The 27768-nt window shown below is 40.6% G+C and overlaps 1 protein-coding gene across 13 annotated transcripts in view; it reads left to right on the forward strand.

Annotated features, from left to right (window-relative positions):
* The window catches only part of FHOD3 (formin homology 2 domain containing 3), a 479946-nt gene that overhangs the window by 378305 nt on the left and 73873 nt on the right, over positions 1-27768 (forward strand). For all 13 annotated transcript variants that reach the window (XM_031003628.3, XM_055368089.2, XM_055368091.2 and 10 more), the window contains 3 exons: positions 6461-6595; positions 12070-12120; positions 18141-18355. In XM_031003628.3, coding sequence (XP_030859488.2) covers positions 6461-6595; positions 12070-12120; positions 18141-18355 — 401 coding nt within the window. The remainder of the gene's footprint in view (positions 1-6460; positions 6596-12069; positions 12121-18140; positions 18356-27768) is intronic.

The following is a 27768-nucleotide window of genomic DNA, read 5'->3' on the forward strand; positions in this document are numbered from 1 at the left end:
TTCCCACGTGGTCTCCTCTGTTCCTTTGCTTCCTGCTTCCACCCCCTTTCTCTCTTCATGCAGTCGGCATCTTTTTTTTTTTTCTCCCTACAACTTTGGCTCCTTCTCTATTTTATCCTCTCACACTTTGGTCTCATACAGGGCCACCAAGGGCCTCCCCACCTCCAGGCCCTTTTGCTTTTGCTTCTCTCAAATGCACAATCTCTCTCCCAGTGCACAGCCCTGAGACATGACTATGATTAGCTCAGCCTTCTGTGCCAGGAGCCTCCTATGCCACTGGATAGCCTGCCTTTTGATGGGCTGCCTTTGGGGCAGCCACCCACCCTGCATTCACTCAGCTGTTGCCAGTGGGAAGGGTCTAGTGCAAAAAACTCCTCTGTAGGTCCTTATCATACCTTAGAGAATAGGCTGGGGGTCTGGGAGCACGGAGACTAGCATATACATACTCTTCTGACTTCATGCATCCTGTTTATTCAATCATTAGTTGATTCATCAGACAATGAGGCTCTTCTATGTGCCAGGGTAGAGATGAATGAGAAAATAGGATCTGACCCCAAAACGTAAGCTGCTAAGAAGACATTATTTGGCTCCTAAAATCATTCTCCTGTATAAACTACCCTATTTTTGGTTGTGTTTCTGAATTCTAGAACTGGATCTAACTATTGATGTTCAGTTAGCTTGGGGTTTCAAAGATATTTGATATACAAGTTAATTATCCACCTAAGAAGGACTTTTATTTATTTAAGAGAAATAGAATGGCTTTAAAATATATATTCAGGACTTACAGAAAATTTTAGATAAATCTAGAGAGTTATAGAGCAATAAAGAGTATCAGATATAACATTGAAACACTTATCCCTTTGATTTCCCTTCTTCCCCAGAGCTGATCACTACACTGAATTTGGTGTTTGTTATTCTCAGATATGGTTTTATTTTTATGAAATGTACATGTATCACTAGCTTGTAGATTTGCCGTGCATGTATTTAAACTTCATAGAAATTATAGAATATGGTTTCTTTTCTTCAGTCTACTTTTCACTATCTATATATTTTGCTTTGGGGAATTACCTATGTTCATATCATTCTAGTTATTAATTTTCACAGATGTAGAGTATTCCTTTCTAAAAACAAACTATATTTTGTTTATTTGTAGGTATTTGTGTAATTCTAATTAACCACTAGCAAGCAATAAAAACACTGCAACATATAGAATTATTTACCATACATGTCTATCTTCTTTATGCATGCAAAAGTTACTTTCTAGATAAACGTAGAAGTGGAATTGCTAGGTTTTAGGATATATACATCTTCAAATGTATTAAGTGTTTTTTTTTCCAAAATGATTATATTAATTTAGACTTCTAGAAGCAGTGTATGAGAGTTATTCTGTGCCAATGGGTTAGTGTCATCAGACATTAATTTTTATCAATCTGTAATCTGATAGGTGTGAAACAGTATATCACTGTGGGTTTTGCTTGCATTCCTTTTCCCTGATTTCTAGTGAAGATGAGCATCACTCATATCTGTATTGGCCATTTAAAATGCTCATTACCCTTTGCCCATTTTCCTCTGTGTAGTTTGTCTTTTGCTTACTGATTTGAAGGGGTTCTTTTTGTATAATGTATACTAATCCTTTGTAGTTTATATATGTTACAAGTAGTTTCTCCCAGGTTGTTGCTTTTCTTTATTCTTATGTAGTCTTTCAATGTGCACAAATTTTAAATTTTAATATATGCAAATTTATCAACTCTTTCCTTTTTGGTTGCTCTTTTTGGTCTAAAAAAATCTTCCATATCTTGAGATCTCAATGTTGTAAAGTTTTGTCTTTTACATTTTTCACTTAAACTATCTAGAATTTATTTTTATATTTGGTATAAGGTGGGACTAGTTGTATTTTTTTTTTTTGAGATGGAGTTTTGCTTCTGTTGCCCAGGCTGGAGTGCAGTGGTGCAATCTATGCTCACTGCAACCTCCACCTCCCAGGTTCAAGTGATCCTTCTGCCTCAGCCGGTAGCTGGGATTACAGGCAAGCGCCACCATGCCCAGCTAATTTTGTATTTTTAGTAGAGACAGGCTTCTCCACGTTGGTCAGGCTGGTCTCAAACTCCTGACCACAGGTGATCCCGCCTCGGCCTCCCAAAGTGCTGGGATTACAGACATGAGCCACCATGCCCAGCCTGTATTTTGTTTTATATGGCTAAAAGTTGTCTCAGCACCATTTGTTAAACAGTCCATCACTTCCCCACAGATGTGTAATAACACATTTGACATGAATCAGGATTCTATCTGTGTATGAGTCTGTGTCATGGCTCACTGTCTCACTCCATTCGTCCATGTTTTCATTCGTGCACCAAGACTACTTTGACAGGCAATCATTGTGGTTTCAGAATGGGCTTCATATCGAATGTGGCCAGTGCTCTGCTTTGTTCTTACTCAAAATTGTCTTGGTTATCCTTAAAACCTCAGGTCCTGTGTAAAAATTTTGGACTCAGCTTGTAAAATTTCATGAAAAATCCTTTTGGGATATTGATTTGAAATTGTATTAATTGGAAAAAAAGAATTGGCATCTTGACTGCATTGATTTTTTTCAATACATAAATGTGATATAGCTTTCATTTGGGTCTTTTAATAAGGTTTTATAAAGGTCTTTCATATTATTAGTTAAGTAATTTCATAGTTAGCTTATGATTAACTTGGTAAATTGTTGCTAATGTAAAAATGTAATTGCTATTTCTATGTTTTATATATAGAAACTTTGCTAGACTCTTAATAAAATAACATAGGTTTTCTTGGATTATCTTTATAGATGGTCAGATTATCTGTAAATAGTGATGTTGTATTTCTTTCCTTTCCTTATGCTTTTTACTTTTCTTAGTATTCTGGCTTGGACCACCAGAATAATGTAAAATATAAGCAATGATGGAAACATCCTTATATTATTTTTAACAGTAAACTGTTCTTAATATTTCAGCATTAAGAATGATACTGGCTAGGTATAGTGGCTCATGCCTGTAATCCCAGCACTTTGGGAGGCCAAGGCAGGATTGCTTGAGCCCAAGAGTTCGAGGCCAGCTTGAGCAACATGGCAAAACCCCAACTCTACAAAAAACACAAAAATTAAATGGGCATGATGGTGCATGCCTGTGGTCCCAGCTATTCAGGAGGCTGAGGTGGGATAATCACTTGAGCTCGGGAGGTCAAGGATGCAGTGAGCCATGATCATTCCAGCCTGAGTGACAATGAGACCCTGTCTCAAAAAAAAAAAAGAAAAAAGAAAGAAAGAAAAAAAGATACTTACTCTAGTTTTTAAAATTTTCCTTGCCAAATACCCACTGTCAGATTAAGAAAGTTTTCTTCTATTACTAAGCATAGTAAAGGGTTTTTTTTTAATAACAAATGGTTGTTGAATTTAAAGCTTTTTCTGCATTTGCAGAGGTAGCCATGGTTTTTCTCCAATAAACTACTAACGTGGTAAATTGTATTCATTTATACTGTCATCTTTTTTTTTTTTTTTTTTTTGAGACGGAGTCTCGCTCTGTCGCCCAGGCTGGAGTGCAGTGGCGTGATCTCGGCTCACTGCAAGCTCCGCCTCCTGGGTTCACGCCATTCTCCTGCCTCAGCCTCCCGAGTAGCTGGGACTACAGGCGCCCGCCACCACGCCCGGCTAATTTTTAGTATTTTTAGTAGAGACGGGGTTTCACCGTGTTAGCCAGGATGGTCTCGATCTCCTGACCTCGTGATCCACCCGCCTCGGCCTCCCAAAGTGCTGGGATTACAGGCGTGAGCCACCGCGCCCGGCCTATACTGTCATCTTACATTACCCTTACATTTGTTGGACAAACCCAATGTGATTTTGTTTCAGATTTTTGCATTGGTGTTCATAATTGCAAATAGTATATAAGTTGCTGTCTTCACACTGTTCTTATCTGGCTTTAGTGTCAGAGTAATATGAATCATGTAAAATGGGTTGTGGAGATTTTTTCTTCTTTATGTTGTCTGGAACTTTCCATATGTCTAACTTGAACTCTTCCTTGAGTAGTAGAAATCACATTAAAAATCTGACTTTCGTGGATTTTTTTTCATGGGTGTGAATATATTTGTAATTAATTAACTCAATTTCTTTTGTTAACAGGGCTATTCAAAATTTCTATTTCTTCCTCAATCAGATTTGGTCAATTATATGTTTTTAGAAAATCATCCATTTCTTTAATTTTTCAAGTGTATTATAAAAATTTCCCCTTATTTTTGTAATGTTTTTTGGTCACTATGTCTATAATTGTATTTACCTGTCCTTCCTGAATATGCTCATTTATGGCCCTTTTTCTTGAACAATTTTGATAGAACTTGTCTATTAGGTTTTTCACAATTATAAACCAGCTTTTAGTTTTGTTGATTTTTGTCTATACACCTTCGTTTTCCTATTTTATTAGTCTTTGCTCTTTATTTTTTTCCTTTTGCCTTCTTTGAATTTATTCCACTGTTGCCTTTCCAATTGTTGAGCTGATCACTCATTAATTTTTACTCTTTCTTTTCTTCTAATATAAATACTTAAGACAATAAATTTCCTTCTAAATACTACTTTAGAGGTACTCTACAAAACTTCATATTCAGCTTTTTCATTATGGTACCCTTTAAATGTATTCTAATTGTCCATGTTTTTTTTTCTGACCTAAGTTATTAGACATGTTTTAGTTTTTCCAATTATATGGATTTTTTTCAAATTTATCTCCTTGTTATTGATTTTCAATGCAGTTGCATTATGATCAGTAAGGTAGCTCGTGTGAAACCAGTTTGTGGCATTCATTCTTGAGCTTTGTGACACAATTGATGGTCAATTTTTGAGTAGTCCTTATATATTTGAAAGAATATGTTTTCTCCCATTTGGGCGCCAGGTTATATACATGTTAATCTATTAGATAAAACTTATTAATTGGGTTAAATCTATTATATGCATAACAATTTTATCAATTACTGTGCAAGAGGTATTATAAACCTCTTTACTCTGATTGTTGATTAGGTTTGGCTGGATACAGCAGGGAAGAATTCCCACAAAATAATAATAGCTTACAAAAGTTAGAAGTTTGTCTGAACTTCTTTTATGAGGAAGATAAATAAACTCTATCTATGCCTTAGTGTCCAGAGCTGATGGAAATAGTTCCATAGTGAGCCTGGAATATTGAATTTGGTTACTCCCTCCCTGTGGCTGCCAGGGATGGTGGTTTCTTCCCTCCATTTTCCCTGCCACCTATGAGTGATAGCTATAGGTGACTCACCTTTTCTAGGGAGAACATCTGTGGGACTCATGGCAGTCTGTGTAATATGAAAGTCACATCTTTCTCCTGCACTGAGATCTGTGTTCCCCACCTTGCAGGTATATTTTTCACTGAATCCAGGTAGGATTTTACCCAAGCTATATCCTTGGATAAATAAATTGGCAAAATATATTTCATAAATATTTTTCTCTTTGTTTTGGAGATTTTTTTCCATAAGTGAAGGCCTCAATTGTCCATAACAGATTTTATTCTCCAGAGATCCATCAGACTCCTTTACATAGCTAACCCCTTTCCTTATATGTCATACGGTTACTTGATTTTCTCTTCTCCCACTCATTCTCTGATTTGACATCTCCTGTGATACTCACCCTGTGGTTTCTCTCCGAGGCTTTCACACACATTTTCAGTGAACAGTCCAGACTCTTGTGTGATGTTACTAATACCACTGCCTGTCCTTTGACCATGCTGAGTCCTTGGATGCTTCTTGACATAGAATGTCATAGAATGAAATTTCCTGAATTCTATTCACATTTCAGCCCATTGCAAGTTTTTTTGTCCTCATCTGTCATCTCATTGCCTTGTTCAATTATTCTAAAGAAGTGTATTGTGAGACTGATATATAGCAAAATATTTTTAGTGCATGTATAATAGAAAATAGTTTTATAAAATCACTTTTTTAAAAATTTTAGATTTGGTGGTACATGTGCTGGTTTGTTAATCGGTATCTTTCATGATGCTGGGGTTTAAGCTTCTAATGATCCTGTTACCCAAATAATGAATGTATTACCTGATAGATAGGTAGAACATAGTTTTAGATTGAAAGCTGATTCTAGCTTATCTACGTCTTAACATAGACCAACTGTAAAATATATATAGAATGTATATACATTCCTGGAATACTTCTATAACTCCCATTCTTGAGGGCTGCTTACATGTCAAGCATGTTGCTTGCTATTTTCTGTCTGTTACCACCTTTTTTTCCTGTGAGCACACTCGCAGTATGATACTTTTCCCCAATTTACAGACAAAAATCTGAAACAAGAAGACCCGAGGCATTCAGTGATTTTCCCCAAGCATTGCCTAGGTACCGGCAGACCCTCAATTCTAACCAAGGTCTGACTGGTGCCTACTTCAGTACTTTTAATCACAGGCCAAGCAACTGAAACATTAACTCATTGTATCTCCAGGTCATCACCAAGTGGTCTTCTCACATCATCCTTCAGGCAGCACCAAGAGTCACTGGCAGCAGAGAGAGAGAGGCGGCGGCAGGAGAGAGAAGAAAGGTTGCAGAGAATAGAGCGGGAAGAAAGAAACAAATTCAGGTAAGAAGGATCTTAAGATTTTTTTTAAATAATGAGTTAAAAATTAAAGCATGTGACTTTACAACTGTATACATTTAATATTGGCATTAAAGGAAGTAATGAAAATTCTGTCTGTATTTTTAAGGAAGAGAAAGACATACCTGAAATAGGCTGGATCTGGTTTGTTATGGCCTTTGTTTCTCTAACCATATGGCAGGAAGCACAGTCAGCCAAATACAATTAGGGACTCATGTATTCTTGGGCCCTCCAGTATCTACCTGGTCCTATCCAGGCCCTCCAGATGACAGAGAGTGTAATTATCTTAACTTAATTTGCCATCTCTTCCTAATGGTCCTCATGTTTTATTCATATTCTATCAGATGCCCAAAAAGAAATGCTTTTCCCACTTTCTGGTTTGCTTTTTGATCCCTGTAACAATCTTCAATATTTTTTGTAAATAATAATCTCTTGCTATGTGGGGGGAAAAGTCATTGTGTTGATTACTCTCAGCCCATTTCCCCCGATCTCCTGGTCTCTGTACAGCTTCAAGGATGTGTTCCTGGCTATAGCTCATTCCAGGTTCCATATATTGGCCTGTCTGTCCCCACTGATCCCAGTGTGCCTCGGCTTCTCCTTCAGCCAGTCCACCTGTTCTCCACATTCTCCAGGTCATCCTCCTTCACACCCATCCCTTGGGCTTCATGCTGTGCTGTGCTTTATGGAATGAAAAACAGTTGCTGTATCTCTCCTTACACATTACTTCTTTCTCCTCTTCCTTATATCCTTTTTCCCTTTTCCCCCTTTCTTCCCCATCTCCTCCTATACTTTCTCTTCCTTCTTAATCCTTCCAAGTCATTTACCCTATAGCTTCTACATTCTTTCTTTTCATTTTTCTCCCCATCTCTACCTCCTGTTTCCTTAGTTCAGTTTCTTTGGCAAACAATGTTCCCATCAATTATTCCCCATTAAATCTACAAGGAATGTAAGGCATTGTCAATGAATATTTACAGATTTAATAATGTGTTTTTGTTTTGTTTTGTTTTTTGAGACAGAGTCTCACTTTGTTGCCCAGGCTGGAGTACAGTGGCGCAATCTTGGCTCCCAGCAACCTCTGCCTCCAGGGTTCAAGTGATTCTTCTGCCTCAGCCTCCCAAGTAGCTGGAATTACAGGCCACACCACCATGCCTGGCTAATTTTTGTAATTTTAGTAGACATGGGGTTTTACCGTGTTGGCCAGGCTGTTGAACTCCTGACCTCAAGTGATCCACCTGCCTCAGCCTCCCAAAGTGCTGAGATTACAGGCATGAGCCACCATGCCCAGCCAATAACTTGTGCTTTTCTGAAGCCAAGAAGTATATGTGTAATTGTAAAAATGATCAAAATATGAGCAGAGTTGTGAAGTTGCTTAACTATAAGTCACTACTTCTTGAAAACAAATGCCAAGTCTTTGAAATGCTAATCCTCATTTTTCTAAGACTGGGTGAATGGGCTGCATGAAGTAAACCAACATCATTTCCCATCAAGATTGTGTAGCATACCCTGAGCTGTCACATTTCTACCAAACGATATTTGGAAATGCCAGCTCTGTATGCACCATTTTTCATGAGGGTAGTTCTGGAAGCTGTCACTTTTAGAAAGACCAATTTTTTAAATCTCTGAAACAGGTTAAATGCTTCCTGATTTATGGTTTTCTGGGAGATTGGCATATTTTACCACCAAATAGCAGCAGAGAATCTGAGTGAAATACATGGAAAGTTCAGAGATTAGCTTACATCCAAAGTGTTTTATTGAAAACCTCTTGAAACAGGGTGCTGGTTCTGGGGAAAATGGAATTCATTCACCCCATCCTGTCTCTCCTTCTTCATTGCTGAATGCAACCATAAATCATGCAGAGAATGTGTGGAGCTCTGAAAACTCTGAAATATAAAAGAGAGCAGGTGAAATTAGGAAGGGAGACTAAAATTCAGTTTTACAAAACCAGTGAGAGTTTACCATTTTTTACCTTCACTGTTACTTGGCATGTACTCAAAGGCACCCAAACCTAGAAGTGTATGTCAAATCTGGACCAAAAGAACCCCAGAAGAAGTCCTCTTTTTCCAGACCGAGGCACAGTAAAGGGAATTTCTAAAGATAAAAGTGTAGAGAATTCCTGTTATTTCTTTATCTCCTACCCTAGCCTCCCAAACAATATTGCTACAGAAGCACAGCAATGGCAGCAGTGTCCAGGCAGTTGCCTGAAACGGGAGGGAGGGGAACTCTTCCTCTGACCATAAGAGCTATGACCCCATGATCACTAGGCATATCACTTTGCTCTCCTCCTGCTATATTGTCCTAGATGCAGATGCAGTTACCAAAAGTATGCAGCAGGACAGGGAAAGTAAAGCCCAAGCCTTCTGGCTGGAGGACCATAAAAGGAAACCCAAGGAGCCAGAAAGTGTTAGGAAAGCCACAAAGAGCAAGGATATCAAGAGAGCACTCCTGAATGCGTGTCTGATTTGTACACATGTGGCTTCAAACCTACACGGCATGCCATAGGCTTTGAGAACTAAGTACAGAGTGGGAGTAGATGACCACCCAGATCCCAGAAAACTGAATTAATATTGGAACCAATGTCTGAAGGCAGGTTACAACTTGCAGGTTGAACTTAACCTGGTTGATTACCTGCTAATACAAAATAAAACAAAAATCAAGATTCTTTGTAGAATTTAAATAAGACCTCAAATCTCATTACAAAATATGTAAAATGTACAGAATATAATCCAAAATAACTTATCATAAAAATAATTAGGAAAATTTTAACTCAAAGGGAAAAGAGAATTAAAAGATGACTAACCACAAAGGACATAGATATTATACATTTAAAGACTTTAAAGTAGCTATTATAAACATGCTTTAGGAAGTAAGGGCAAATACTCTTGAAACAAATGAAAAGATGTCTCTGTAAAAAAAAAAAATAAAAGATATAAAGATCCAAATGGAAATATATATAGAACAGGAAAATTAAAATAGAAAATTTGTCAGATGGGCCAAATAGAATTGCTATGAGAGAAGAAAGTGAACTCATTGCTGTGAGTGAACCTGAAGATAGAACAACAGAAATTTTCCTACCTGAAAACTAAACACAACAAACAAAAATTGAAAGAAAAATGAACAAAGCCGTAGGGACCTGCGTAATAACATCAAAATGTCTAGCATTCGTGTCATCGGAGTCCCAGAAGTATAGGAGAATAGGACAAGAGTGCATTGGTTTTTTTTGTTTGTTTGTTTCTTGAGACAGGGTGTCACTCTTTTGCCGAGGCTGGAGTGCAGTGTCACCATCTTGGCTCACTGCAGCCTCGACCTCCCAGGCTCAGGTGATCCTCCTACCTCAGCCTCCCAAATAGCTGGGACTGCAGGCATGTACATGGGACTACTGGCTAATTTTTGTATTTTTTTGTAGAGATGAGGTTTCGCTGTGTTGCCCAGGCTGGTTTTGAACTCCTGGGCTCAAGTGATCCTTCTGCCTCAACCTCTTAAAGTGCTAGACTTATAGGCATGAGCCATTGCACCTGCCCATGCATTATAATATACAGGAATTATGTTATTCATATGTATATGTTGGCAGAGTAAGAATTAGGCCTGGGAAGGTTGTCATCAGAGGCCATGCTAATAACTGTTAACCATTTGCTCTTGATTTCAAGTGATTCTAACTTGTCATTTAAGAACACAGGGAGACCTTGGCAAAATGGCCCTCCTCCACTAATGAATGCTAATCAACCATAGGCAACTATTAATTATGGTGACTGCAGTTCCATATTTCTTAGGATGTGAATGAAAAGAAATTCAAAAAATAAATAGGAAAAGCTTTCTAAAGTAGTTCCTGAGGTTACCCAAATGACTGACCTTTTATCAGCCATTTCATTGATTTAAATTGTTTATGCTCCTCGTGCTTTTTGCAAAGCATCTAAAAGTTGTTCTTTATCTATTGTCATTTTTGTTGAATATGGTCTTAAGCTTTCTGAGTTATAGGAAATTTAGTTCTAGTGTGGAAAGTGATGAGGTTGGATGTTTATAAACGATGACAAATCTGAGTCCTTGTTGCATTTTTCTCCCAGTCCTACACTGCTGTAGTCTAACTTACTGCCCCTTTATATCCAGTTATCAGTACACCAAGAAATAGAATATTTAAACTATATTATGAGGTCCAGTGTTGAAAACCATGATGTTAGGATTCTCCAAGAAAGTAAACAGTCCAGTGAGAGATGACTAACCACATAGTCTTAAACTTAGATTCAATTTGGAACCTAACCAGCAGGAACAGAAAAACAAAACATAAAATTTGGGCATCTGTGGGTACAGACAAAAGAGAAGGAACAAAGCAGGAGCTTCAGTGATCCCAGAATAGAAACTGAGAGTGTAATGGATGTGGAGAAGGAATCCTGGGTTGTCACTGTGGATGACAGTGTGGCGATTCCTCAAAGACCTAGAACCAGAAATACCATTTGACCCAGCAATCCGATTACTGGGTATATACCCAAAGGAATATAAATCATTCTATCTTAAAGACATATGCATACGTATGTTCATTACAGCACTATTCACAATAGTAAAGACATGGAATCAACCCAAATGCCCATCAGTTGATAGACTGGATAAAGAAAATATGGTACATATACACCATGGAATACTATGTAGCCATAAAAAGGAATGAGATCACATCCTTCGCAAGGACATGGGTGGAACTGGAAGCCATCATTCTCAGCAAACTAATGCAGGAACAGAAAACCAAACACCACATGTTCTCACTCATAAGTGGGAGCTGAACAGTGAGAACACATGGACATAGGGAGGGGAACAACACACACTGGGGCCTGTCAGTGGGGTGATTGGGGAGGGAGAGCATCAGGATAAATAGCTAAGGCATGTTGGGCTTAATACTTAGGTGACAGGTTGATAGGTGCAGCAAACCACCCTGGCACACATTTACCTATGTAACAGACCTGCACACCCCTCATGTATCCTGGAAATAAAAAAAAAAAAAAATCCTGGGTTGTGGAAAGAATATTCAGCTTGTGGAGTGCAACACAAAATGGCCAAGGAACTTAGATTTAATTCTTAAGATGGCTGTTATGAAGCTACCAGAGCTCAACTGGATGCTAATCACCTCCAAAAGCTATTGCTCGCTTGTTATTGCTGTATTTTATTTATGGATTTTTTAAAAACTTCTCTTTCCTCGGATACTTAAATTCTTTCCAACAAGTAATTAGTAGTGTTTCTGGGTGAATCCAATAATCCTATGTTTTCTGCAATCCCTGTGATTGTATTGAAAATCAATTGTATTTAATAATTTTGAAGTACAGGCTTTAAACTTTTAAAAATTCAGCTACAACCATTTTACATTTCTGAGGCAGTGCCAGTCTTTCATGATATACTGTTTATAATTTATTGGTAATTTTCTGAGTATCTAATTCTGTTATTCTCTTTTCCTGTTTGTTTGTTCTACATATTTCCATTAGCCGAGATTATTTAGACAAAAGAGAGGAGCAAAGGCAAGCAAGAGAAGAAAGGTTTGTATATTTCTTCTTTCCCATTGTAACAAATCGCATGTGACTTTGCACTGTTAACCTAGCATGCAGAGAGACTGTCGATTAAAATATAACTGCTTCACCTAAAACCTTACATAGCTGGCATTTTGCAGAACAGAGTGTACTAGTTACCTAAATTTTCCAATAAAAGTATGGATTTGTCATTTGGTGCCATCATGGTTAAGTGTGTCTATTCCTTCAAAATTCTCCTTCAAATGAGCACGTTTATGTTAGCATAATGACGCAGGGCATACATTTGAAATACCCTGCACCACCACTGCTGAGCCTGGACTACATGTTCTACTGCGTACTTTTATGTCACATGGTCAGCACTGCTTCAACAAATATTTTAGTATACACACTGTGCCAGGCAGCGGCTGGGGGCACTAGATATATCTGAGACTCTTTCTGGGTGTGCCTGGTCACTTACCTGTCTCCCTACTGAACTGTACTCAGCTCCTCGATGGCAGGAACAATGGCTGGATTTCCTTTATTTCCCCAGTACCCACCACAGTGCTTGGCATGTAGTTGGGACTTAGGAATAATATATTGAATCAGTAAATGAGTAAATGAACCAACAGCTTTATTTAAAATATTCAAGCTGTAAACTATTTTTTTTTTTCATTTTAAAAACTACTTTATTTATGGTATGAATCTTTGTGGTTTGTGATGCTAACTAGAAAATGCATGAATACATTTTTAAATTTCTATCCACAAAATATTTGTATACAATTTTGTAAGAAAAACATATATGAGATACATTACTTTATAAGATTAAGAAGTATGTTATTAAAATGTTACTGTAATATTCGAACCAGCCTAGGTCATATAACAGAGCAGCTCAAAACTCTGGTGTTGATCAGTAGTATATTTCAATGGCAACATGCTTTGAATCTCAATAAAAGATACAAAGATGTTCAGTGTCTAATAAATGCAGAGAAACAGTGGAAACTGGTTTTACAAGTAGACTGGCAAAAGACAAGTTTTCACCCCCAGCTCTTTATAGCCTGCAGTCGTCCCCTCTACCACCAGGTGGGGTGACTGCATGGAGAGATGGAACGGCTGCTTTTAACACCTTTTATGCTGGAGCCAGCTGGGAACCTAACAATTTCTGGACTGGGCCAATAAGAAGTAGAATTGTGCTAATTTTCTAAACACCAGCTAAATACATCAGGACAGTCTGAGGCAGGGAAGAGTGGAGACTGCCTGTCTTCAATTTAAGAATTAGATGCTTAGATCAACCTCTTAAATAAAATGATGGCATTGCTTTGATTCCAACATTCTATTTGATTATTGTCATCCTAATAACCAGTTGTGGCTGGCAAATCTAGAGTGAAACATGCTGCTAAAGAAATAGGAAGCTTATATTTCTCACTAGTACCTGTTTTTTACATCAGAGGGCATCACATATACTTTCACTGAAAATGCGGTTGACTTCCTGCCCAGGCATAAGGAACTAAATTTTGTTATTTTAGTTCTCCCCCCAGATTCTGTACTTATTTGAGCTTTCAACAACTTGACTGTTAGGTTAAATCCACACAGACAAGGCTTGGCAGCTCCTGGGGAGGTGGTTTAAGTGCTGTGTCAAGATCTGAACTGGCTCAGCTGACTTCAAAATTTCCCCAAACCACGGAAGTCCAGCTCTTTCTGGATATTATTTACTGCTCTTTTTTGTCCAAACAAGACTTCACTTATGTCTGGCAAACTCGTAAGAGGAGGTTGCTGCTTCTCCTCTCTCCTCTGGTTCTGCCCTTAGTCTTTGCTCCCAGGCTGCCCATCAGCCTGGACACAGGAGTGTGCTCCCCAGGCCCACTGTGGGATTCTTCCCTTGAAGCCACCTCTCTGTTTACACGGAGGTCTAGGGAAGCAGCCATGCATTTTCCTTTGGTTTGGCTCAGCCATTTTTCTTGTTAGTTTTCTTCTTGAATAACCTGGTGAAGATGGGAGTTAGGGGAAATAGACTTTCATCCCTGTTTCAAAAGCTTTTAAGAGTTCCTACTAAGCCAGGAAAAAGTAAGATTTCCAAGTATAATGGAATTTGGAAATGGAAACTAGTAGAGATCAGAGGTGGGAAGTAGTACAGAAATAAGGAAAAGTAACTCTTCCAGATAGAGCAATGTGTGTTCGTCAAGTCCCACATCTCTTACCCTTAATGCAAGACTCAGAAAAAGACAGCCAGAGTCACAGCAGATGGTTTTTGAGGTTTGTATCATGTAACTGTAACAAGATGAATGTCATCTTATTTTGAGGTGTAGTGACCATCTGGATACACATTATATTATTTCATATCATCTCACTCCATAATTTCAGACAAACTATGTTATTGGCAATGGTGCAGACCAGGAGTAAGTTTCTGTTGAGATGCTACTTCTCATCCTTTTAAGTATTAGAAGAAAGGCTTTATAGGATAATGATTGATTAAAATGACATTCACAAATAATTTAAAGGAGAAAAAAGAAGTGTGTGTAGTAAGGAAGTGTGTTGGGGGGTAGCACAGGAGGGTACTTCTGTTTGGGTTTGTTAGTCTGAGGGAGACAGCAGGGCATGGAGAAGAAATGCTTTATAGTAAATGGGCTATGGGAACAAAGTGCAAAGAAAAGGTTGGAACTGGGCTAGGGTTTTGGAAATTGTGCATGAAAATGATCAATGAAGCAGTAAGAAAGGATTCTGAGCCTTGCTTAGAAGGACTGAGAACAGGGCAGAAGTGAAAGGGAGCCAGATTTTACTTTAATGTAAGTGAGAATTTCCAAATAGAAGTGTGGCAGGAAAAGTCATCAGTAAGTAGGTCTAGGTTCATCTAAAGTCAAGCAGAGTTTCTGTAGGGCCCTGTGAAAAGAGACTGAGCCGCAGTACCAGCCCTGCCACTGAGCTCTGGTGGATGTTGGAGTTCATCCCAGTGGTTTATTTGTCTCTCTCTCCCACTGAACTGTGAGCTCTGTGAGCGTGGGATTTTTCCTTGTTTATTATTAAATCTTGAGTGCCCACTACAGTTCTTAGCACATGACAGGCACTTGACAAATGTTCAATAAATAAATGAAAAGATGAATGAACAAACAAGTGATATAGGCAGAGGATAAACGGGAATGTTTGGATGAAGGCAGCAAAAGTAGGAAGTCTTTTCTTGGGGCTGTGGTTTGTGGATAGAAAGCCCGGTGCTTCCCACAGAGGAGGCTCTGTCGGTCTGTGGATTGAGTGTGGCTTCGCGTGGCAGCAGGGATACGTGACAGTCATTGCATGGGCCGGTGGGTCCTCAGATCAAGTACTATTGGGCCCCACAGCACTTAAGTCATTGTCTAGGAAAAGGTCATGACATAGGTCCAGCTTCCTCCCCAAGAACTGCTGGAGGTTCTTGTGGGGCAAGAGGGGTCGCTAAGCTGTAACACTGTAAATGCCTGTGGCGTGGCCGTCCCCGCGTACCAGCCCACTGCCTTCACCACTCTGGCCACTGAAGATGAACGCTGCTGCTGCTTTTTCAGAAAGGTTTAGTGCTCTTGACCTCCATGCCTCTCTGCCCCGCCATATTAAAAAAAAAACTTTTAATTATGATCAAATGCACATCACATGAAATTGACCATCTTAACCATTTTAAATGTGTATTTCAGTAGCATTAAGTGCATTCACATTGTTGTGTAACCAGTCTCCAGACTCTTCTCATCTTATACAACTGAACCTCTTTATCCATGAAGCAACAACTCACCATCCCTCTACCTCTGCTTCTACCATTTTTGTCTAACACATAAACATCGTGTTTTGGGACAATTCAGATTAAACCTTTAACTCTTCCCATGTCTTACAGATCTTCAGTGATGGCATCTGTGAGGCCAAGGGGTACACAGGAATAGCATTTGAGTCAAATATATACAGGCTCTGGGATGAGTGGTCCCTGGAGTCTCCCAGAAAGTGGGTTAAACCCTTTGGCTCCCCACAAATTCCTGCCCACCTGGCTGCCCACAGGGAGGCATGCAGAAGGCCAGGACCAGGAATGAGCCAGCAGAAAGGAATGCAGCAAGTGGGATGTCCTCCTGGCTGGAAGCCTTTCATTGAGGGCTTCATCACCACCACCCACCCCAGACTCATTTGATTTCTTGCCGTGGGATTCTGACCTCCTGAATTCCTGGACCTGTCCAGATTCTCTTATTTGCACTCATCTCTTGCCTGCCCCTTTATCCTGTTGCAGCAGTGTGGGAATGCCTGTGCTCACAACTCCTCCCGGACTTAGGGCATTTCTGGCCTTGAACTTGCCACCATCCCATTTAACACATACCTGCTGGAGGCCCTGCCTCTTACCCTTAAAATTGTTTTCTTTCAAGGTTCTTGTTACTTCCACAGCCAAGTGGCTTTTTCTTGCTGGCCCGAATTAAGGCCACAAACACATTCCTTTTGTTGCCTCTCTTACCCCTCAAGAGGTGGTGCTCTTGGCCAAGCCTGAAGTGTTTGTGTCTACATATACACGCACTACACACCTTTTATCAGAGATTCACCGTGAATGCAAGCTCATTCCCCACAAAAATGAAATGGGATGCATTTGCTCCCTCGGCATCCTGGGCTGCAGGTGGACCTCTGCAGGTGGGGTGCCACTCTGCAGGCTTCTCCCTGCATGCTCTGCCTGCTTCCCATCAGCCCACAAATGCAAGGCACCGAGGGAAAGAACAGAGGATGGTAATCTTCCTGTTCATGAAAATCCTATTATTTGCTTTTTGAAAACAGACATACACATGTGAACAGATGACTAAATATGCCAGGCAGTAAATGTAAAATGCCATCTGAGTTGAAGGGACTACATATCCGACATGAGTTCAGAGGCAAGGCCAAGATCACTTTCAGCTGTGGTGGTCAAGGCAGCCTTCCTGGAGGGAGATGCGCATGCAAGTGTGGTGCGAAGGGTGGACTGCCTTTGGGCTGGCAGGGAAAAGGGGTGAGGATTACAGATGGAGAAACCACACCCACCTTGAGGATGGGATGCAAAAAATGCATGCTTTTTAAATGCATTGTTTAAAAATATTTTAAGTATGTGCTCTGCCTTTCTTATCTGGGTAAATGAGGAACACCATGTCTAATGCCCATTGTGAGGAACTGAAGCAGTGAATTGGATAGATGCAAAGTGAGGGTCTTGAGTAAGCTGTTCCAAAGTTTAGTGGTAGGTAAGGTAGTAAGAAACCTGTTACAGCTGAATGCATAAATTTATTTCTGAAAAAATAATGGTGAGTAAAATTAGCAGACATCTGGAAGAGGCACACATTTCAAAGTTATTTTGGTCTGATCTATAAAGCGCACTATGAGGAATATGATTGGTAGCTGGTCTTAATAAACAGTTAGTGGGTTCTGCCTGCCTGAAATGCAAAACAGATGTATCTTTGTTCTTTTAAACTGACTTTGATGAATAAACTCTATGTGACGTCAGGTTCAAGCTATTGGATGTCTGATTCCTACTCAGAAATATTTTAGAATATAAAAAAAGTTTCCATGGTCAGCACTGAGAGAACAAAGTGAATTCCAGTTGCATTGCTGTTAGTATTGAAGCAGGTTCAGAAATTCAGAGAGGCAGGCCTTCATCCAAGCAACCCCCTTTGGTATATGGGGGGCATTTTTTTTCTCTCTGCCACACCAAGGCACCCACCCATTTCACAGCTGTGAGCTCCGAGGGGGTTTGGTTTTCAGCCATCACTCTTGAGGCTTTTTGGTGGTGGTTATTGCTGTTTTGCTTATTTACAAATGTTTCCTAAAAGAGCAAGATAGGATTCTGCAGCAGTGATCCAGTATCTAGGGACTGTGTGATGCTGCCATTTCCCCCAATTTGCTTGGTTATGAGTGACGTGGGATTTTTAATCATTAGCATCTTGGCTTTGCTGGGTATTTTTGGCAGGCTGACCCTCCAGCCAGCCCTGCACTGTGCTGTGTGCATCAGGAAACCGGCTCATTCTGCAGGTGTTTCATCCATAAACAAGCATCAGCCACAGGCTCCTCTTTCGTTTGACGGAAACCCTTTGGAATTTAACTTTCAGATACAAATACTTGGAACAGCTGGCAGCTGAGGAGCACGAGAAGGAGCTGAGAAGCCGGAGTGTGAGCCGGGGCAGAGCCGACCTCTCCTTGGACCTGACCTCGCCAGCAGCCCCAGCCTGCCTGGCTCCTCTGAGCCATAGCCCCTCATCTTCAGACTCTCAAGAGGCTCTCACGGTGTCTGCCTCCTCCCCAGGAACCCCTCACCATCCCCAAGGTGAGTACAGGGAGAGTAGAGGGAAAATGAACAGGTTAACATCAGACAGGCTTCCTCAGGGCAGTAGTGATGATTTCAACCTGCAGGCTAATACTGAGACAGCAACTATGGGTACACTTTGTTGGGGGAGGGGGGTTGTGACTGCAACTGCCTGGTCACTAACAAACTAGATGTCTTCAGAGCCACTTATATTAAAGCAAAATGATTCATCAAAGTTGTCAATGTATGGCCATGGAAAAAGGAGAATATGGAAAATAAGCTTTACTTTAATATTTAATTCTAAATACTGGAATATTCATTTAATACTTTATCATTTTGAGATGTGGGTCTGCCCAATCAAGTGACCAACATTCGAATGTTCTTACCCGAGGAACTGTTAGTCTGGTTTAAATTAAACTGAAGGAGAATAAAATTAATTACAGCAAGCAAAGAAAAATGTGGACCTAGTGAAAATAGAAGGTAAATATGGAAGAAGGAAAATAATTCAAATTGTAAAAATTACTGGCACATGGTTGGATGTGGGTGTGTGTGTGTACGTGCTTATGTACAGACAGGCAAGCTCTCCTGGGAGATATTCTGTCTTCTTCACTTTATTTGGAGAGGCGCGATGATATTGTACACTGCAGCCTTGAGCATCAGCTGTTTTCCTGCCTGCTCTGCACACTGTGGGTGCGTTTTCTTTCACATTAACACAGGGATGGCTCTCAGCAGCGTTTACACAGTGTGTGTTGACTAACCCTCCTGCTAGCACTGTTTGCTTTAGTCAAGTGTTATGGCTTACAGCCTGATGCAGACTTAGCCAATTGAAGACAGCAGAGGCATTAAGCTTTTAATTCTAGGAGGGTTGACTAAATATGGCATAAAGTTTAATTTAAACAAGGCTGGACTCCATGACCTTAGCAGAACTGGATATAATGGAACGATATTGTCTGTCCAATTCTTTGCTGGCTCTCCAAGCCTTGGCTCATTCTGCTGGAGCGGGCTGGCTCCTCCACAGCTTCCCGTGACGTCCCGTTACTCCCGATCCCTGAGCCATGGAAGATTGTCCCAGGCAGACGGCTCAGTCATGGATGAGTAATGTCGGTCTTAGAATATTGAGACTCTGAGAGTCAAGAAAAGAGACTGTTCTATAACAGCCGTGTGCTTTCCAAACCCTGCCTTATATCATTGCTATTATCTACGTTGTGGTATTTCCAGAGGCAATATGAGAGATATCCTCCTGCAGAGTTGTGGTTCAGCACTTTATCCTGGGACGTTTAACTAAAAGTTGTACCTCCCGTCCTTTACAGAATGATTGTCTAAACTGAAGTACAGAACAGCCCCGAGCTGAGAGGGAATTGACAGTGTCTGTAAATGTCATTTGTCCTCAAATTTTTAATCTCCTTGATGTTTGTGGCAAAAGACAATTTCTCTCCTTGATGTTTGTGGCAAAAGAGAATTTCTTATGTATTTGATTGAATTACAGTTTACCTCGAGACCATTCTAGCCACTGCAAAAGAATATTTCAGCTTCAGTAAGAATACAGAAAATAGTCATTTCATGTATACGTGTGTGTGTGTGTGTGTGTGTGTAGTATGCATTTGGGGAAAATATGTCAGTATGCTTTCAAAAGAATATTTGCAGCTGGGCACAGTGGCTCTTGCCTGTAATCCCAGCACTTTGGGAGGCTGAGGTGGGTGGATCACCTGAGGTCGGGAGTTCAAGACTGGCCTGACCAACATGGAGAAAACCGGTCTCTGCTAAAAAAAAAATACAAAAAAATTAGCCAGGCGTGGTGGCGCATGCCTGTAATCTCAGCTGCTTAGGAGACTGAGGCAGGAGAATTGAACCCAGGAGGTGGAGGTTGCAGTGAGCCAAGATTGTGCCATTGCACTCCAGCCTGGGTGACAGAGCGAGACACTGTCTCAAAAATAAAAAAAAAAGAATATTTGCAAGTGTTATTTTCTCTTCAGAGAAGGGATTAATAGAGACTGAGAGAATGTTTGACCAAAATTACACAATAAATGATACCTGCTTCTGAAAGAGGAATACTGGGCTTGAATCTGCATATAATCAAGAATTCTAGCATCATTTGATGTTGTTTGCTTTTTTCCTGGAAAAAAGTCAAAAATACTAGCTCCTGTGAGATCTAGAAGAGCTGTGCACTGTATGTTAAGTAATCAGGATCCAAATCAGCAAGAGCAAATAGTCTTCCTTGTCCTGATACGTAATTGACTTATAAAATTGGACATCGCAAGTGTATGAAAAGATGGTGGTCTCAGAAAGAACCGCAGAGGTTTCCTTTTACTTTGTAGACATTGGCCTTTATGACAGAAATGCAAAGTTGGTGTCACCAAGTTTTTCTCAGCCTACTTTATTCTTTGAAGCATTCTGTTAGCATCCAATTAATAGTATATTCTTTTTACCAAGTCCCATTTTCAAATGTTCAAAAGTAACCTTTTGCTTATCCCTAGCATTTCCAGTATCCTGACATCTGGAGGAAGAATTAAAAATATAATCACACATCCAGATGTTGGTCCTGCACCAAACACCTGGCATGATGTCCAAACGTGCCAGGGATTGCCTTGCTTTTTCACTCTTTATCCTTGTGGGAACATGCAATCATAATACGCTTCACATTTTTGTAGTGCTCTGCCCCTTTTTCCCAAACGTATCTGGGTAGGTAGGGGAGATGTTATTATCCATGTTTTACTGAGGCCCAGATAGATGGAAAGCTGTGCTTCAGACCATCTTGGCACAGTGCTGGGAGTGTAATTAGTGTTCTGATGCCCATCTCAGCCATTTGTCATGGAGTCATGGCTCTACCATGTTTGCATTGCTATTCATATTAATGCCACACCATCCCTTTGCTAACCCTCTCACCAACATCTGCAAAAATTGCAGCCTACATTTCAGAATTATATTTACAAGAAAAGGAAAAACTAATATTTGTTATTGAATTTTCTGTGTCTCAGGAGTACAGGTCCCTTTATGGGTTCTTTCTTTTATAACTCCTGTTTCAGATTCTGAAGAACTTTCGAAAGAAGAAGATAGGAAAACATTAAAAACTCCTTTTCCTTTTGTCTTACAAAACGTACTTTTTAAAAGGGAAAGGCTAATGATAAATACTGATAGCATGATATGCCATCTAGTGAGATCTCTCAGCCAAAAGCTTCCCCAGGTAAATCTGCTATAACTTTTGAATGAATGATGCCCCTAATCCCCACCACCAAGTCAATACATGCTTGAATTATTTTTCCATCTGACCCTCTTGTGGGCTTAGCAGATGTATGTCCCCATACTGCCTAGACTTGGTGATGATGGTCTAAGTACTTTCCTTCTTTCTAAAAGTACCAGCCCAAGGGAGGGAAAGAAAGACATACACACGTTCCTGTTTGCACTGTGTTGGAATTAATGGAGACAGTCAGCCCAAAGTTTGGGCAAACATGCAAAGGCATCTCTTCATTCATTGCTTTGATATCTTTTCCTTATTTTCACTGATCCCTGGGGGTAGACATCAGAATATCTACTTAGTAAGTTTATTTCCTATTATTTTTAGAAACTCATAGATGATTCTGAAAGCACCTAAGTGATTCTCTTTGTCAGAAAAGGTACAGTGTTCTAATTAGGATAGAGTTCTTCAACATAATTCTTGAGAAAGTTTCTCTGAGGATGAAAACTAATAATAATAATCTGTGTACCCATAAGTAAAGTCAAGATAGCCAGATAACCTCTTATCACAATTTGTGTCAGATCCAGGTAACATTTTTCGTGGAAACAGAGTAGAGAGAAACTACTCACCTGAAAACCATATGTTGATGGTGGTCCCTGGAGGGCATCCCGGGGTTAAGCTGCCTTCTCCGGAGAGCTAGAACTATGTTCCCTCCTTGCTCCCTCTTGTAAATGAGTCCCTCCTGAGGCCAGGTGGAGACAAATGGCATTTCCCAGTGGAAGGAAGCAGCTGTCAAGAATTTAGAAGTGGCTTTCACCCACTAACCTAGCCATGAAAGCAAAATTATGTCTACATTATTTTATTATGAGCTTGATACTCTCCATATTGCACACAGAAATAATACATCACAGATACATTTGAAAATGATGCCACACTATATTATTTTTATTTATGTCAAGGAAAAATATGTTTGACAGTGATTTTTTTCTCTACCTGTAATTGGATTCCAGGGTATTTCCAAATGTCTGATTGTTTGGCCCTGGAGATATATACGGCCTATATGGCCATGGCCTACTCACCAGCAGACATTATTGACAAAGGTTAAGGATACTTCCTCTCACAGATGCAGGCATTTAAAGTATGGGTAAATAGGGCGATTCCTGTAGCCTCCTGATCCTCAAACCTGGAAATAAAATTTAGACATAGAGTATCATGAAATGTTTAGTTTGTCTAAATGATTTTTCCTGTGGGCATCCATTTGTCCTTTTGGCTGTCGTCATTGTTAGCGTTGACTGTCTTTGTCATCTTCGTTGTGGAAGATGTTCTGAGTCTCCTTCAGGTGTAGGGACTCTCTGAGGTTATCTAATCCACACAGCAGAAATCAGAAACATCTGGTATCCTATTTCCAACTGGCACGGTAGCAATGGAATATTGTCCATCATCAGCCTAACACTGCATGCTAGTTCTCTTGCATAAACCTTTTGGATGCCTCCAGTTCAGTGTTTCATGAATTGGCAGGAAACTAGATTCCTTGTGGTTCTATGACTCAGGGCTGCCTCCCTCCCTGCCTCACCTGACTGCTGCTACTTGATACCATTTTGTCAATTGGACAAAATCTTTCAGCAACTCTACCCAAGGCTGAGGTCCTACCTGCTACACCTGCTGTGGGCAGCCTTTGCAAATCATCAAGTTTTTCTGCCTTGCCATTTCTCAGTCTCTAAAAATTTCCCTTTTTCTCCTCATAGAAATGACAGTTGTCTGAAGTGTGTCTTCTTGCATCATATTTGGAAACATTAATCGGGATTGAGTCCTTCTGAAGTAGACAAAGTATATACCTTAAGTAAAGATAGGCATAGAATGGCACTGGAAAAGTTGGTAAAGAAGAGCATTATTTCTAAGGCAAGAGAATAGCTTGAACCCAGGAGTTCAAGGCTACAGTGAGCTATGATCTCGCCACAGCACTACAGCCTGGGTAACAGAGCAAGACACCAACTCCAAAAAAAGAGAAGGGGAGGTGGACATTACCTGATCAAAATTATTATTTCCTAGGCAGCTATTAGGTGTCAAGAGCCATGAAGGAACTGAAACATTACCCTATTTGTAAGCTAATATGCTGCCTTGCCACAATTCCGTGGATGCTGGCAGAAGACACAAAATTCCTGGGTCAGAGACAAAGGACTTCATTACTTCTAGTGATAGCAATAGCCAGAATATCAACATTTGTGCCATTTCCCCAAGCCCCAGTTCCCACAGGGTGATGTGAATAGGGCCCAGTAAAACCTGCAGGCACATTGTGGGGAACCTGGGAAAAGGAACCCTGAGCCTTGGGGACCTGAACTCTTTTATAATGGGCAGTAAACATGCCTTCCATTTGTCCCAGAGGGAGACATTGTCTTTATTACAGTGGGCAATAAACCAACCAGATCTTTGCTCTAGAGAGACCCTATCTTCTAAGAGAAGACCCTGTCTTCTAAGGCTCCTTGCTATGCACACATCCTTAGAAAGATAGTGCAGAAAAAAGACTATCAGTGCCTTTGCTTGCAAGACTGAAGAAATGTGGGAGAGCTGTAGATAATTGTTTCCTAATATTAGATTATAATGGTTTTAAATCAACCTTTACTATGAAATTTGTATCCTAAAGTCTGTTTAGTGTAAACAAAAAATTCAAGTTTTGAACAGCAATTAGCTTGTTCTTATTTAACAAAAAAGAAAATGCCTCAGGAGCTGCAAGACCCCGCTTGGAGCAGGCACTTGGGATGAACAAGTTTGCTGCATCTGGAGACACTCACAGAGAATCTGGCTTGTTGGCTGGGTGAGACATCTGCACCTTTCATCCCAGGTGGGAGCCTTGGGTCAGTGCTTTCAGGTGCAGTCAGGAGGCTCCACATGTAAGGACAATGAGGGTTCTTGAGCCACAGTGGTACTTTGAATTTCCAGACAATGACTGAGACTGGGAAAATTAGCAAAGGAGAATAACTCTGGGGCTCCTTCTAGCATCCTTGTCCATGCTCAAGATCTTAATCACTACTCTGCTATCTCCACCACTCCCCCTTTCCCTTCAACAGCCCTGCTTTCCCCCATCCATCTTTGGAACACATTTGTTCAAAATGATACAACACCTGCAGTATGGCAAGACACACTCACGTTGACTTTCTGGTACCTGAAATACACTTTTTCAGGAGAACCTCTGGGTTCAGTGACCATGCAGTGTGTTTCATCTGCCTCTGGGCATGATATGCATCTTTGGAGCCTTTTGAAGTTGTAACTTCTGTGAGAAGGCTGCCTCTGCCAGATACATTGGGAAGTTCAAGTCGCTTTTTGTTGACTTTCTGGATCCATCCCCCTCTGGATGCCTCTGTGTCCTCTAGATCATCTCCAGGCTAAACAGGATAGTTGCCTTTTGAGTCGCATGCATTTCTCATTGTTTTCTCAACATTTGTCTTAGTCTTTTCTCATTGTTTGGTTGCAATCCTCTCACTGACTCCTATTCTGCCTTTTCACTACGTGGTGGGTTTTTCTGAAGTTCCTCTCCAGCTCCTCTCTATTTTCATGCACATCCTCTCACTGGGCCCTCGCATTCCACCTGTGATTTTTACCTACCTCCCATATGCCTTAAATCCCTGAGGTCTGTACTGCCAGCCTTGGCCTCCCTGAGCTCAGGGCATATGTATTGCACTTCCCCAGCCATCTCCACTAAATGCCCCTCCAACTCTTCAGACCCACCAAGTGCCCGGCTGAGGGCTGTTCAGATGGAAGGTGATGTCTATCTCTCATCCAGAAACCCCCACCCAAAACCTGCTTATATTTTCTAGTCCCCACCTGGGTAAGGCTATCTCTCGTGGCCCAATCATTTAAGCTGGAACATTCATATAATTTTTGATTCCTCCTTCAACACTTACCTTACATCCAATCAATCCCCAAGTGTCTTTTGTGTTGTTTTCTCTCAAATTAGCCCTCTTTCTTTTCTCTTCATTGCCAGTGCCTTAGTCCTGGCCTCAACCATCTCTGATCTGGGCCATTTCAATCACTTCTGATAAGTTTCACTTCTTCCAGGCTCTTCTCAGCAACCCAATTTAAAAAAAAGATCTCTGTACCTTTTCTTAAAATTATCGGGTGGCTCTCCATTATCTACCACATAAATTCAGATCTTATGTGGCATTCAAGACCCTTTGTACCCAGTACCAACCACCACAGCCACCCCCCAACAAATATTATGCTCCATCCACACCAAACCACAGTCAGTACCTGAAAATGCCATGCTCTGTGCTTGGAGTGCACTCTTCCATTGGGTGCCCCCTGGACTCTTCATCGAGCTGAGGCATCTTCTCTTCTCTAAAGCCGCCCTTGATCCCTCTCTTGTGTTTCCCTTGCCTCTTGTGCACAGTTGGGATGCAGGGCTTACCTCACTGTCCATGTGATAAATTGCTCCTCCCAAGCGTCTACGTGTGCCTCGGGCAGAGCACGAGCCTGTGCCCACCTTTGTTATTCCCAGTGCTTGGAGCAGAACAAGCATTCAGTACATGGGTTATGAGTTGGCGAATGGTCAAGCATGACAAAAGAAAGCAGACACATGAATCTGCAGAGACAGCTGTTTCCTCTCTACCCAGGAAGAAATTTATTACATGAGCCATGGGTGGAGGACACATCTTTGACTATGCAGGCCACTCCATAAGGACTGAATGAATGATGTTGCTATAATTAATAGAGAGGAAACTTTTACAGAGAGTTGACATATCTGGGCCATTTCTTTCTGAGGATCTAACTCTAATAGAATAGTCACCCTATATGTTATCAATATGAGAATAATTGAACCTGAAATTGCTTCTTTTTTATCCTGTATGATACTACAGTAGCATTATATACATATTTAAGCAAGTGAACTCAATCAGAAGCGTAATCTGAGGGGCAAGAGTGGGAAGTGGAAATTCTAATTTAAATAGCGCTTTTAATCCTGTCTAACATTCATATTAAGTGCATGTCCCTGAGGGAGCATGACCACAAGGAGCATAGATCTTTTCTTCTTTTCCTTGAACCATTCCTGATTCCAACGTGCCCGTTGTCGTATGAACAATTTGTTGCTTCAAATGTGAGTTTAGAGTTTACAGATTTGTATTTGGGGGTAATACGGCCCAGCACTTAAGGAGCCCCACTGATGCTAAATTAAAACTGTGATTGTCAAAACCATGGAGAAGTTATGGGATCTATAAGGTGGCACTGTCCAAAGGGACTTTTGAAGGTAATTTTGACTATACATGGTCAAAATCGTTCAGGTCAAGCAGGTTCAGGCCTAAGCCATCTCTGAAGTCATCTTCAGTGGGGCTTAGGTCTGAACCTCTGGAAAATCAAACTCTGAAACTTGAGGACAAAGCATGGCTTAACTTTTAAGGCATAAAAATTAGGCTATTGAATCAGTATTTTACAAGTGATAAGCTGTCTCTTTTGTGAGACTTGAGTAGAATTTCTTTTGTGAAGCTGAGTTTGTGCCCATCCTCATGCAACTATTCCTGTAGAGCAGTGATTCTCAACCAGGGGTGAGTTTGCTCTCCTGGGGGACATTTGGCAGTGTCTGGAGACATTTTCAGTTGCCACAATAGCAGAGGAGAAGTGGAAGGTTGGTGCTGAAGCCTCTAGTGAGTAGAAACCAGGGATTCTGCTAAACATCCTACAGCTCATGAGACAGTCTCCCAGAAGAAGGAATTATTCAACCTAGAATACCCAGGTACCCAGGCTGAGAAACCTTCCTCTAGAGTGAATCCAAGTGAACAGCCTAGCAAGAACTGGTCTAACACCAAAGGCAAAGTCTAAAAGATTTTGAAAGTTGTAAGCTTTTTTCTCTTGGGACCTTTTTCAGATTTCTGTGATTAAAACACACGTCTGTAGTCAATTGTGTTAGTTATTAGCTCTGAGCTGGGGAGGTCCCTGGAATCTACACAGTTTGGAGCAACTATTATAGAACTGGCTGGCCCAGCCCTTGGTTTCATAAGACCTGCCAGAAAGCCAAGTCCTGGCAGAGTCATCTAGACACTACCACAGATTGAAATCAACTGAAGCCACCCAGAGATGTATCAAGTTCAGAACTTTCTACCACCAATTTATCTCTTCAAAGAAAAATTGCATAACCAGAAATTCTAATTGGACACTCTGAACTCGGCTGTCAGGGACATGGATGAAAGCAATACTGAAACATTCCTGCCCACTGTGTGTGTGTGCGCGTGTGTGTGCGCGTGTGTGTGTGTGCACGTGTGTGTGTGCACGTGTGCGC

This window comes from Gorilla gorilla, chromosome 17 (assembly GCF_029281585.2).
Source record: "Gorilla gorilla gorilla isolate KB3781 chromosome 17, NHGRI_mGorGor1-v2.1_pri, whole genome shotgun sequence".
In the NCBI taxonomy this organism is placed as follows: Eukaryota; Metazoa; Chordata; class Mammalia; order Primates; family Hominidae; genus Gorilla; species Gorilla gorilla.